At 34.8% G+C, this 13,282-nt stretch overlaps 1 protein-coding gene across 3 annotated transcripts in view; it reads left to right on the top strand.

Annotated features, from left to right (window-relative positions):
• LOC129273478 (SH3 domain-binding protein 2-like) overlaps positions 1 to 8,680 on the top strand; it is a 33,473-nt gene extending 24,793 nt beyond the window's left edge. For all 3 annotated transcript variants that reach the window (XM_054910519.2, XM_054910517.2, XM_054910518.2), the window contains 6 exons: positions 65 to 125; positions 1,255 to 1,350; positions 1,888 to 1,973; positions 2,379 to 2,442; positions 3,171 to 3,233; positions 4,046 to 8,680. In XM_054910519.2, the coding sequence (XP_054766494.2) occupies positions 65 to 125; positions 1,255 to 1,350; positions 1,888 to 1,973; positions 2,379 to 2,442; positions 3,171 to 3,233; positions 4,046 to 4,168 (493 nt within the window). In that variant the 3' untranslated portion in view covers positions 4,169 to 8,680. The remainder of the gene's footprint in view (positions 1 to 64; positions 126 to 1,254; positions 1,351 to 1,887; positions 1,974 to 2,378; positions 2,443 to 3,170; positions 3,234 to 4,045) is intronic.
• Positions 8,681 to 13,282: the final 4,602 nt, after the last annotated feature.

The following is a 13,282-nucleotide window of genomic DNA, read 5'->3' as shown; positions in this document are numbered from 1 at the left end:
TGTAAAAAGACACCATGACAATGTTTGTTTTTCGAATTTTTCTTTCTGTCGTAAACATCTGCAGGAGAGGACCAGAGGGTAATAGTTTCAGGAAACCGATCACAGAAAGACCACATTTTCCTGAGGTAAGAATGGCTGATTCATTTTTATCTGAATTTTAATTATTCTGGGATGCCACTTTTCAGGCTAATCAGCTTATTTTAGGTCATACATTTTGGTGTACAACGTATCTCATTCTAGATGATTTTAGTTTTAGGATTTTTTATTCAATTTTAAGTGGCATCAATGATTAAGGTATTGTAGTAAAAGTCAGACTTACTTTTGGCATTGTCTTTTTGCAGAAATCATTCCCAGTGCCTTTCCCGTCTAATCCTCCTATTGTTTTGTCTATCATGACGTAGGAGGATTGAAAGTGAAAGAAGCTGAGTGAGATTCCTGCTGAAACTTGAAAGTCAAGATTTAAATTAAAAGTAAAGGAGAAAATCCACTTTTGGCCACATCTTTTATCATGGCATATTTTTCTATAAATCCCACCGTTTTGTAAATGTTAGGAGGTTTAAAAGTGAAAGAAGCTGAGTGATGCCCTAGCTAAAGCTTTAAGACGAGGCCAAAAGTTAAAGACAGAGCCCTTATTGGCTCTGTCTTTTAGGGGGAGTCCTCAGTGTTTTTTTTCTTATATTTTCTTTTATTCTTCCCATCGTTTTATCTATGTTGAGATGAAGTAAAAGTGAACACACCTGGGGAGTGTTTCATCAACATTTTCATCCGACAAGTTGTCAGATCTGACATCTTTCTCTGATGTTGATTGGCTGAGAGGTACTGTTACTATGGTAACTGTCGGATAAAATGGGACTTGTCGGATAAAACGTCCGACAAGTCCTTTCATGAAACGCCCCCCTGACTGACATTGCTGTTGAAACCGAAAGACGGGACTGAAAGTGGCTTCAACTTTTAGTCCCATACCTCATCATGAAGAGACGAATGAATGACATGCATTAAGATAATTTTTCTTCATCGACACAATCATAGAAAATAATAGCAATGATTTTAATCAATACAAGGATTATGATATTTTTCTTCGAATATACAACAAATTCAGTACAGTAAGTGTACATGTTTGAACCCCCCCCCAAAAAAAAATGTACATGCTCATGAAGTTTGGTTATGCCACAACATTGACTGTGTAACTCTGTAATTCTGTAATATTGAATAGCATATTAGATGTTAATGATACTGTTTTTTTATCATTTACAGCCAGTAGTAAAGCCATTAGTATCAGCCAAACCTTCAGATGCAAACAAGCCAGCTACGAGACCAAAGCCAAAAATTACACCCAAACCACCAGTTAAGGTACTACATCCAATATAGTAAAAATAACAGTAGTAGTAGTGATTATGGTGGTGATGATGATGGTGATGATGATGATTGATGATGATGATGATGATGGTGATGGTGGTGATGATGGTGATGATGGTGATGATGGTGATGATGATGATGATGTGATGATGATGGTGATAATGATGACGTTGATAATGAGGATCATCATGACAATGATCATGATAATCATCATGATCATTACTACTATGATGATGATGATGGTGATGATGGTGATCATGATCATGATGATGATTATGATGATAGTGATGAAGGTGATATTGATTGTGATAATAATAGTATTTTAATGATGATAATAATGATAATGGTTATTATAATGTATTTTGTATGATGATGTACCTAAATCATGTGTATGATTTAGATCTCTAATTGATGATAGTACACAATTTCTTTACACCCATAAGCCTGAAAAATATGACTAACTTTTGCTATGAATAAAAAAAAAATTCAATTCAGGTTTTCTAGTATATCTTATTCTCTTATGCTATGTAGCCCAAGCCATCAGGTGGTCCAGCTACCGTGATGCTACTTCCTGATGCAGCATCCATCCAATCCTCAGACAAGGTCTATACAGAAGGGTAAGAAAGAGCCTTGCAGATTATTCTGGGAAGAGTTGTAGACTGTCTCGTTGGTTGATTATATGTATTGTGTCGGTGTTGACATTGATTTAAAAGGAACAGTTCAGATTGCCTCTGTCACACAAAGGTTTGTGAATATGAAAGAACGCTTCTGATTGGTTCCTGGTCAGTGTTTTGAACAAAATGTACATACAACAAAGATCTTCATTGGTCATTACCATTTAGTGATCGCAAACCTTTTTGTTATAGAGCCCAGAAGATAAGAAATTCAATATAAGTAATTACTGGATTAATGAGTTTGGACTGTATTTTAGTACTCATATGTACAATCAGTTACTTTGTCAAAAATATGATACTTTTTGCTGATTGCAAACTATTTTTGTTATTTTTCTTTCAATTTTCCAGTCTTTTACGGAAGTATCGATGTGATGGTATGTACCTTGTCCGGCTAGGCTCTGAGCAAGGCCAGGTAGGTGTTCTTTAAATCCACCTGAATTGATTTGATTTATTTGACTCTGCATTTAAGTAATGCATCAATCCCCATTATTAGGTCCCACAAAGAGGATCTAAGGCCCTTGGTCTACTCACTATATATTTTCTAGCATTCTTTCAATCTAATTTAATACCGGTAACATGAGACAACTGCCATTGTATATAATTTTGTATTTGGTAATTTATTATCATGTATTTGCCAACCATCCGTGTAGGTGATTGATAGAGGCATTATTTTTTTGAGTTAGAATGCTTGTCAATTCAACCAATTTTATTTCTTACAATACCTGAAGAACTGTATGATGGATCAACTCTAAACTTGGTCCTAGTATAATGCATCTTGGAGTGTTGATGGTATGATAGGGGGAGGGGGCCTATAGGTCAAATATTGCAAAGGCCATATGCATAAAAATGGCTCATCTTCCCAATAAACAAAGATCCATTTGAAGGTTAAACTTTAACCCTGGCTTGTGCATGCATATTGAAGAGATTGTGATCTTTTGATAATGAAGAGCATCTTCTATTCCAGCAAGGAAAATGAGAATATTACAAGGAGAAAGACATGCAATTAAGAATATTTGTTTTAATTTAGAATGTGTATATTGTGAATATAAGCATGTTTTCTTAACATGGTTTGTACATTATTTTCTATAAATGCTTCTGAAACTAACTAAACAGATCATCTTGTTTTTGTGTGTGTTGTAGGTCCTTATGGTATGGGACAGCCAGAACTCTAGATGCAAACATTATAAGATATTTCAGGATCAGGTAAATAATGTTTTTTGTATCTCTACATTGACTAGTATCATCACCATCATTGTGGATGTCATCATCAACATTGTCATTGGTATCATCATCATCATCATCATTATCATCATCATCATAATCATCACTATCATCATCACCAACATCATCATTATCATCATCATACTATTGTCCATACCAACACTATTTTATATGCATTTTCATCATCATCATCATAATTAGTGCTATTATATTATTCCTTTGATTGGAAACACTTATCTGTATAATATTTCTGTTTGTATTGTCTTTATTCATAATATTTTGTTTATTCTTATCTTGTTTGCCCTAAACGATTAAAAACAATTATGAGTAAATACTGGCAAAGAAACCTCTATACCAACCAATGCTGAGTTTTTCTACAATGATCAAGATACTATTTGAAAATGATCATAACTTTATGTTCACTTTTATGTTGATGGGTTGACCAAGAAATTATGCTTCTGACTTCTTTCTGGAAACAAACACCTGATGATATAATAGTGATGATTTTGCAATTTGTTCACTTCTTGGTCTATCAGTCAAGTGAGCAATTCCATATAGTATGTATGTCTAACCGCCCTATATGGGATCTAGCTGAATTGAATTACATCTGTTTTATTGTTCACAAATGTTATGCTCTCAAATCATCAATGGCTTGACCAGTTTATGACGTAAAAGTAAGAATGGAGATAAATGCGAGTTGGATGTACAAAACGGTTGATTACTTCATGATATTGCCTAAAATGTACAAATATCTTTATCAACTCATTTTCTTGATGATTTTTTTTTCTCCTCAGGATTCAAATCTCCACTTGGACCATGTACCAAAGTTTGACAACATCCTCAGGTTATTAGAACATTACAAGACCAATGCATTACCAAACAGCAATTTATATCTTCAGAAGGCATTCAGTGGTTGAGAGAAAACCAACTGAACCAAGGACAACCAAAAATAGGCTGAGCTTAGATTCTTGGATTATCATAATATTCTACCAATCGAACCACCAACAATCAGAAAAGTTTGAAGCTTGGATTATGTGGTGATGATGATGATGACAGACATCTGTTCCTATGGCAACAGATGCTTGTTTCCTATGACATCGATGACTTAGCTTATGGAATGGTAGCATGCATGGACTCTCCGACATTATCATCTTGTGATTACCTTAAGTTCCCATGACAACAGTTGCTCATGACCAATGACATCGATGACATAGCTTGCGGAATGGTAGAGTTTGAAGATGCAGTGTGAAGCTTACCACAATAGTCATCCCATCATGTGATTAACATCCATTTCCACGACAACAGATGCTTATGACTGATAACATCTAAGACATAGCTTGCAGATCGAATGAATGGTGCAAGACGCGGACCCTGTGCAAAGATGCATTTCAGAAAACCTTGTCCTGACGCAAGATCAACCTGAAAGCGTGTTGATAATCTTTAGGGCAGTGTGGTTCATGACTCAAACTAGGGATGCAACAAGCCAAATTATTTAAACTGATGATGATGTTTAAAGTAGTGACATTCTTGACATCAACAAACAGTATTACATAGTCTTTTTGTAACTTGATTGAGAATATCATGAGCTCTGCTAATTTCTCAAGATATTTATTTTAGAGACACTCTTGTTCATCATCAAGTGCGTAGAGAGTCTCTTACCTCTAATGCGCTATACAAACTTCAAATATTATTATTATCTGAGAGTGATACACCATCTGGTGTAGATATCATACCTCAATCTTGACATGTGGTCTAAAAAAGCATACAAGATGGCTTTATGTAATGCAGGATGTGATATGGATGGCAGAATTTAGATGTGGAGGAATTTAAAGAAGTGGGAATCGGTGTACGGACCCGATGAGCTCACTAGCTGTTTGGTTATCATCAGGGTATAGGATTTAGTTTTTGAACAGGTGGTTCAGACTATCATTGAAGTAAATCCATGAGGTCATACAATTCAATTGGGGCATGAAGTAATAGTTCATCCCCCTCCTCCCTGAATAATAGATTCACTGCTTGGATTTACGCCAGTGGCGCTAGTTTGGGATGGGTGGTTCAGATTCTTGTTGAAGTTCCTTAGTATGAGAATAGATGGTTCATACTCTTGTCAAAGTGCCTTAGTGTGGACACAGGTGGTTCAGATTCTTGTTGAAGTGCTTTAGTATGGACACAGGGGTTTTGACTCTTGTTGAAATATCTCAGTATGAGAACCAGAAGTAATTTTGTTCATCCATTGTATGAGAAATATCGTTACCAACTACTGCACATTACATTCCTGAACTTGCCATAGTAAGAACTCTTACAAGCAAATACTTTTTATGCAGTTCTTTATCACAGAGGACTGGAGTTGCCTTCCAACCGAGTAGCATAGTAGGTCAAAGCAGCCTAATGTGTACTTAAGTGATAGCATAATGAAAAAAATGTGTGATTTTCAGTCTGAATGCTTGTTAAAAGGCTGAATCAATCTTCAGAAAATAAAAGTTATGTGATAATGCAATATGAATTTTGGTATATGAACTGCCAATCTACGATTTTAAAAACATTTGTGTATTTAAATGAAACTGCTTCAGGCATTGTTTGAATCTGTGTGTGTATATTTTGTAAAATAATCCATCTTATATGTATATAATACTGTAGCAGTTGTTGAAATTATATAAGCTGTGTTACCATGGCAACTTATAGATATGTATACAGAGCAACGTGAGTAAATAGCTGTGAATATTGAGTCATATCATTCCAAATTATAAATATATACATAAGAAATGAAAAATATATACACAGAAATTAACTATTTTTGTACAAAATTGTTGGTAAATGACTTGCATATATGCAACCTGTGGTATGTAATGTGTTTGTGCATGCATAATAGTGTTGAGCCAAATTGAAGGATTTTTTAAAGCAGATATGTATTTTTCCTTCATTTTTTAGGTATTATGTTATTGCATATATGTTTAGTTGTGTCTGTTTGCTAGCTATGTGTGTATTTTCAAAGTAAAGAAAACTGGGAAAGAAATGGAGAGAGAGAGAGAGAGAGAAAGAAGAGCTAGTTGGAGAAGAAGAGGTTGCACATTGACAGCACGTGTGCGGGGTGTGTGTGTGTGTGTGTGTGAGAGAGAGAGAGATGCTAAAGCCACAACAGCCAAACCTGAAGGATTAAAGCTATCACGTCCAAATGATATATCATTGGTCGGTTTGGAGTTGGTCTCGTTATTGTGACTGATATCAGAGAAGGAAATAATTATAGAAAAGTCTTTCACAATTTACTAATAATATTTTCATAATAGAAATGTGTGACGTACCCAGCAATAATGTATAAGTGTCAAATCTAATTGAGATGTAACTTTCTGTGTTTCTTTAGAATATATGACCTAAAGAAGGATATTTAGATGAAGAAAATAAATTTCTGTTAAAATTTGAATATGTTGAAACCTTTAATTGCAATATACTATTCAATGTTGTTTGTCAAATGTGGACTTGAAAATCGTGTTTTTGCAATTATGTCTTTGCATTGAGTAATTCATTTATTTATTCTCATAGAGATGCCACTTTGACAGCATGTTTTAGTTTGTTTACATTGAATAAGATCCAAATGTGAAATGAGTTATAACTATTTATGAATTACATGTATATCTATAATTAGTGGAAGAGACTTTAATTGTTATTGAATTTTCATCTAATTGAAAATTGGAGTGCTACTCCTTCATATTGTGGTTTGATCAGGGTTGTAAAGTGTGCCTTTGAATATACTCTTAAAAAGTACTGGTCAAAATAACCAATGCATTGGTGAGCATGTGTCCTACCAATAAAATTGGTCAAAATCAGCCAATTTTATTGGTTAGAATTTAGTAGAATTTGGGGTCATATTGACCATTTTTATCGGTAGAACACATATTCACAGATTGTTTACTTGGAACGATTCTTTTTAAGAGTATAAGGTGAAGTAGTGCCTTTTTAAATTGCTGAGTCCTCACATAATTATGTTGCCAATTTGTGTTTAGTGATTAATATTTGACATCTACACCAAAAACCTTTTTCTAGTAAATGTAGAGTATAAATCAAAGAAGCATTAGTCTCAAATTTCCCATTTTAGAAAGTTTGAAGCTAACTTAGGAATGTCATGACCCCGGTTTGTGATAATATTAAGTTTTATTACATGGTTGATTTGCAAATAGGGAAGAATGATGTTACACAATCACACTATTTTTGTATTGCATATAACATTATTAAATACTTCAAATATATAATAAAAAGAGTACAGTTAGTGTGTGACGTCCTAAGCTCTCTAATTTGCATAGAGACCACTTTAGGCATAGGTTCGATGAAAAATGTAAACTTATAGATATGCTATAACCTCACAAACTTCTATTAAAGCAGTTTCATCTTAATGTTTTGTTAGACGTGGCCTTTATATCTTTTTTTTTTCATTCCCTGTCCTGTCTTTCATAAAACTTTCACAATTATGATTCTATGTTTTTTTTTACTACTGTTAATTACCATACAACTTTTTTTAAAATTAATAACACAGTTTCAAAAAGTTTACCCTATATTGGTTAAATGGAGACAGGCATGTTCGTTGGGTAAAATAATGCAGAATGCGGTGTAAATTTGACTCAATGTTTTGTGAAAATCAGCCATAAAAAAATGTTTTTACCCAACAAACATTCATGTGTTTTTTCACCAAATATTAGGCAACTGTTGACTCAATCTTTTTTAGAGTGTATATGGTATCAATCTGGCTGAATGATAAAGGAGAAGAAATTGATGGTGTGTTAATGTAAGATGATGAAGATACAGAAAAAAAAGATAAGTGTTCGAATGTTTTACTTAGCACAGATGATTTGCTTAGCCTTAGTGGATAGCTAGAAATTTTATTTATGCTTTGTAATATTGATTTTAGATTTATTGAATATTTTCATTATGTTTTTGAGCAATTAGATATGTTGCTGATGTAACGATTGCTATTTATGTGCGCAGTGCCATTATCATTATATATGATGATGATGATTGTAATAATCCCATTCACCTTATTACAATATTGTTTTATTTAACATTAACTGTAAGGGCTTTAAAATTGCAGAATAATGTGCATTTTTTTCCTGTTGAGATTGACAAAAGTAGTTCAGGATATTTGAACTTTCTTCTTGTCCAGCATTTTTTTTAATTTATAATTATTTTGTGTTGTTGAGGCTGTTCAAACTTATGTCATTTAATATGTTTTGGTCACAGTGGCGTTTTTCAAAGTTCTGCTTTACAATGCTCAAGGTATTTTGATGGAAAAGAATGTTTGATCTCTTCCATGAAGTTTCTTCCTTCATTTATACTGTGTATCATTTGAAGCTATCATTGATTCGTGAAAGAATTATATGTTACTCAGAAAGAGTAAATTTGCTTTACTCGTGTTATCAAAATATGATACGATATGAAAAGAATAGACGTGTGCATGTGTTATTATTTTTTATATGATTTCAAGAGGAAAGACAAATGGAAATATGGAAGAAGGTAGATAGGATGATTAAGAGAGCAGGTGTGAGAAAGGGAGAGCAAGAGAGAGAGAGGGAAATAGAGAGACAGACAGAGAAATCATTGTAACGAATGTCAGGTAGCATACAGTTGAAATATTGTGTGAGGTTAGAGAAGGAGGGGAGAGGGGTAGAGAGAAAATGAAAAAAGGATTGACATTCGAGGGGAAGGCCGAGATGGAGGGCGAAAAGACGGGCAACATTATGGGAAAACAAAACGATCATTAAAGTGAATGTTTTGTTTGGAGAAAGCCGCGATAAAGACGATGATAAAATTTGATTTTGTATAATTATACTAAAACGATGGGTAACAATTACGACAAAAAAAACTATATAAATCACGGACCAAAGGGCAAAAGGGTGGAATTGCTCGCCAAATACTAGACTACTAGGATATACCCTCGTGACGATCATCTCTCGATGCAATGCCAGGCGTGCCAGTTAAGTAGAAAGAAAGTTCTATAGGTCAACGGGATAAGAGTGGTCGATTTTTTTTCTTGAAAGTGGAAAGGAGCGCCAACAAACTGCAATTTTTTTTGCTGAAATTGTGGTGAAATATCAAATAAAATTCTTTCGTGAATTAACTTTGTAGGAATGGTTTCACTTGTGACTCATGAATGCATTGCATTCCAGTGGTGGCCTAGCTTTTTTTTGTATTAATAAACATGTCCACACGTTGTTATCAATGATGCATATAGCAATCTTCATTTAATGAAGGTAAAAGAGCAATGATAAAAATTGACGAGAAGCAATCGAGATATCGGTCTTGGGGATGAGAGTTGAGAATTACAAAAATATAAACATTTTTTTCCCAACAGAATTTTTTTATATATAATGAAATACTTGAGTAAAATCAAATAAAGAAATATATATCATTGACATTAACACATGACCGGACATGATGGCTTTATGGCTGAGCGCCCGCCTAATGAACAGGATGTCGTGGGTTCGATCCCCGGCCGAGTCATGTGACTTTAAAAATTGGACCTTCTGCCTTCGGCGCTCAGCATTTAGATTGGAGAATGGTAAGAACACGTTATGAAATGCAGGGCCCACTGGAAGAACAGCTAACAGCTACCCTGTGTAAATAAGAGTTATTAACACTTATCATGAGTAATTGTACATACCATGTAATCTTGGTACAAACTAAACATTCATAACAATTTATCATAAGATATTAAATGGACGGTTAAGAAATATAAAAGGCAAAAGTCATGACAAGAAAGGCTCCTACACTTACTAAGGTATAAGCAAGTTAGTTTAAATAGTTCTATTCAATGAGGAACTTTGAGCAATGAACACACTTGCTTAGGATAATCAATTTTTCACCGTCGTACAATAATATTAGGGGCTTTGGTGCACATTCGCCCCCCCCCCCTCCATAACATCAACGACCGAGAAAAAGAATGACAGAAAAGGAAAAGGATAGGAAATGAACGGGAAAATTTAAAATATGAAAATCATTTCTGGCTAAGAAACATCGCCAACCCTGATATATTGTTTCAAACTTGACATAATTATTTAATTAAGAGTGAAGATTTTAGAAATAACATATAGAGGGAATGTTAAAGATGAGCATGGATTCTCAGCATTCCCACTGTTTGTTTTGTTAATTTCATTTTCATGATCTTCCCTTTTATCTGTATGGAATTAAATTCACAGTAGTTGTAGTGATTGTTATCAGAGGACTGCTATGTGGAAAAGGGGATGTTAATTACATGTGATTGCTAATGAAGTAACTGAAATAGACTTAAAAAACATGGCAACAGTGGCGTAACAACGGGGGGGGGGGCATGGGGGCACGTGCCCCCCCCCCCCATCGGCTGGCCAAAAAAAACGGGGAAAAGGAGAAAAAGACAGAGAAAGGAAGAGAAAAGTAGCGGGAAAGAAAAAATTATTGTTCATTATAATCATTATAGTTATGTTATGTTATATTAGATAAGAAGCATAATTTGCTCAGGGCCTATAATTGTTCCTGGTGCTCGCATTGTCTGTTTAACGAGATATATAATTCTGTTGTACTAAAACCTCCCGTTTTCAAGTCGATATACACCAAATATATTTCCTCTCACTTCGAGTTATTATTGTTTTATGTATAGTGACATATGCTTCTTTTTCATGACTACTTAAAGTGATTGCCCCATTTTGAGGTCTTAATATAAAACATTTCTTGTCCGTGCTTACGTTCGCATTAGTGGATTGGTGATATACGTCTGCTCTTCATGAATTCCTAAAATCAGTCCTTAAAATGTCCCTTTTTCTAATCTGAATATCAAAAATTTTCAGCTCGCGCTTCGAGCTCGCATCATTCGGTTAGTGAAATACGTATGGTCTTAGTGAATTCCTACAAACAAGCCTTAGAATGCCCCTCTTCAGGTCTGATTTGTGTGTTTAGATGTAATTCTAACAAAATCACCAAGCGCTTGGCACTCGCATTAGATGACTATGGTGAGATATGTATACTATTAATGGATTCCTTAAAATGTCCCTGTTTGGGGTCAAAATTTCAGCTCGCGCTTCGCGCTCGCATTGTTTGTTTCGCGAGACAGGTACGTATCATGATTACTAAAATTTGCTTATAATGTCCATTTTTAAGTCTGAATATCTAAAATTTTCAGCTCGCGCTTCGCGCTCGCATTATTTGATCAGTGACATACATATCCGTTTAATGGCACTGTCCTTAAAAAGTCTATATTAGGTCAGTATACCTGGCAATTGAGCGCGCTTTGCGCGCTCACTTAGTAACTCAATTTTTTGCTGGTGACTCCCCAATGCCGTGACCACGCTACGCCACTGCATGGCAACCTAAGATAATTAATGATCTATTATTATACCTCGTTCGAGGAACACCGAGGCCGTCTGAGAAGAACTTTTCTATTTATGCGAATAAATATACATTTATTTTCCGTGACATTTAGAAGTTTTGAAGTCATATAAGCGCATCGAGGACATTAATACCAACAAAATAATAATAATGGAAATGACCCATCCTCCTTCATATCCCTCGAATTGATCTTTTGAAATCTACAAATCGATTCAGTTGGTTTGAAACCATGAAAACCATGATCATCATGATTTGATAACTCGTAAATTGACTAGAAAGAGGAAAGTGATACATCCCCTTCCGTGGTCCCATCCAATTAAAAAACATCTGACAGAAAAATCTGGATTTTTTTTCTACCTGCCATAATAAAAAGGGGGTCGCGGTCCCGTGGCGCATAAATTATATTCTTTTTTTAACGGAAGCGCCTTAACGGAAGCGCCGTTAAAAAACAATAAACAACAACAACAGCCTCCGATGTAAGCCATTATTAAATCCGCAATGTTTTGTATGTAAGCTAAAAAATAAAGGGATTAAGAAGTGAGAACAAACTATTTAAAATTTGGTCTCCCCTGAAACATGAAAACTCGCATTTGAAATTGGATTTTAACTTTAAGATATTCTTGTGATATGGATACTCGTAATCTACCTTTGTTCAATATTTCATTTTGTTGTGATGTATCTATGGGGGTAATAGCCCATCCCCTCAGTCCCTCTTAAATTTCTTTGAAACTCAAGAAAAGTGGAATAGAATGCTGTAAATAATGACAGGTTTCTAACTGCACAACCGTCACCACACATCCTGTGGCACGATTCACAGTTCCCATTCTTTTGATCGAAATTTGAATATTCGTATATTTTATGTCAAGACAAATTTGTCCACTTGTTGGTGTATTGGATGTTTCTTTCCTTGGAATATCTATGAATTCCTTTAATCTGTTCGTAACAATAATTTCAATCCAATTTGCATTCATTGCTTGTTCCTATGTCTGACATGCGATTGTCAACAGATTGGTTTAAATACTGCGCACACAATTTATTTTGAACATGTAAAATTAATGTTTGACAAGTATGCAATTTTGTTAAAATACAGCATGTAAAGTTTCCCTCATACCCAAAACGTAGTAAAAGTCCATCAGAAGACCGTCATCTTTTAAAGGGTATTTCCTGGTACTGACAATGTAAACCCATTTAAAATCTCGCTATTGTTATGCAAAGAGTGAATCTGTTCTTTTGTTCCCTGAATTGGTATCGCGTTCGTCATCCCATTCCGGATAAAGGACATTCCTTCCAAACACGGTTCATTCTTTTAATGTCGCTTTTTATTTCTCTCGCTCTAACCCGCTCTCTTATAGTAAAAGGACTCCAGTAATTCACTGATCTATTGTTGGAATTTTTTAACGTAATATACGCTTGTCAGTTTCTGTATTGTAGTTAGTCGTACCTGCGCGCATGTACTTTGAACATTTTGCAGACGACGACTGAGTGATATCGTCAATGCAATATAATCGATAGACGATAGTTAATGAAGCTTGATTTCTGCAGTGACGTATCTACCTATACGTCCGTACGCAAAACTTTTCATCACTCAGTGCGCCTCATTTCGTTACTGGCGCCTTCTAAACCAAGGTTTAAAAGGATTGTGGAGCTGGGATTGTTTTAAGTGAAATATCAACTCGTTCAAAATGGAG

Source organism: Lytechinus pictus, chromosome 12, assembly GCF_037042905.1.
Source record: "Lytechinus pictus isolate F3 Inbred chromosome 12, Lp3.0, whole genome shotgun sequence".
Classification (NCBI taxonomy): domain Eukaryota; kingdom Metazoa; phylum Echinodermata; class Echinoidea; order Temnopleuroida; family Toxopneustidae; genus Lytechinus; species Lytechinus pictus.
Note: the sequence above shows the minus strand (reverse complement) of the source record. Positions and strands in the feature narration are given on the sequence as shown.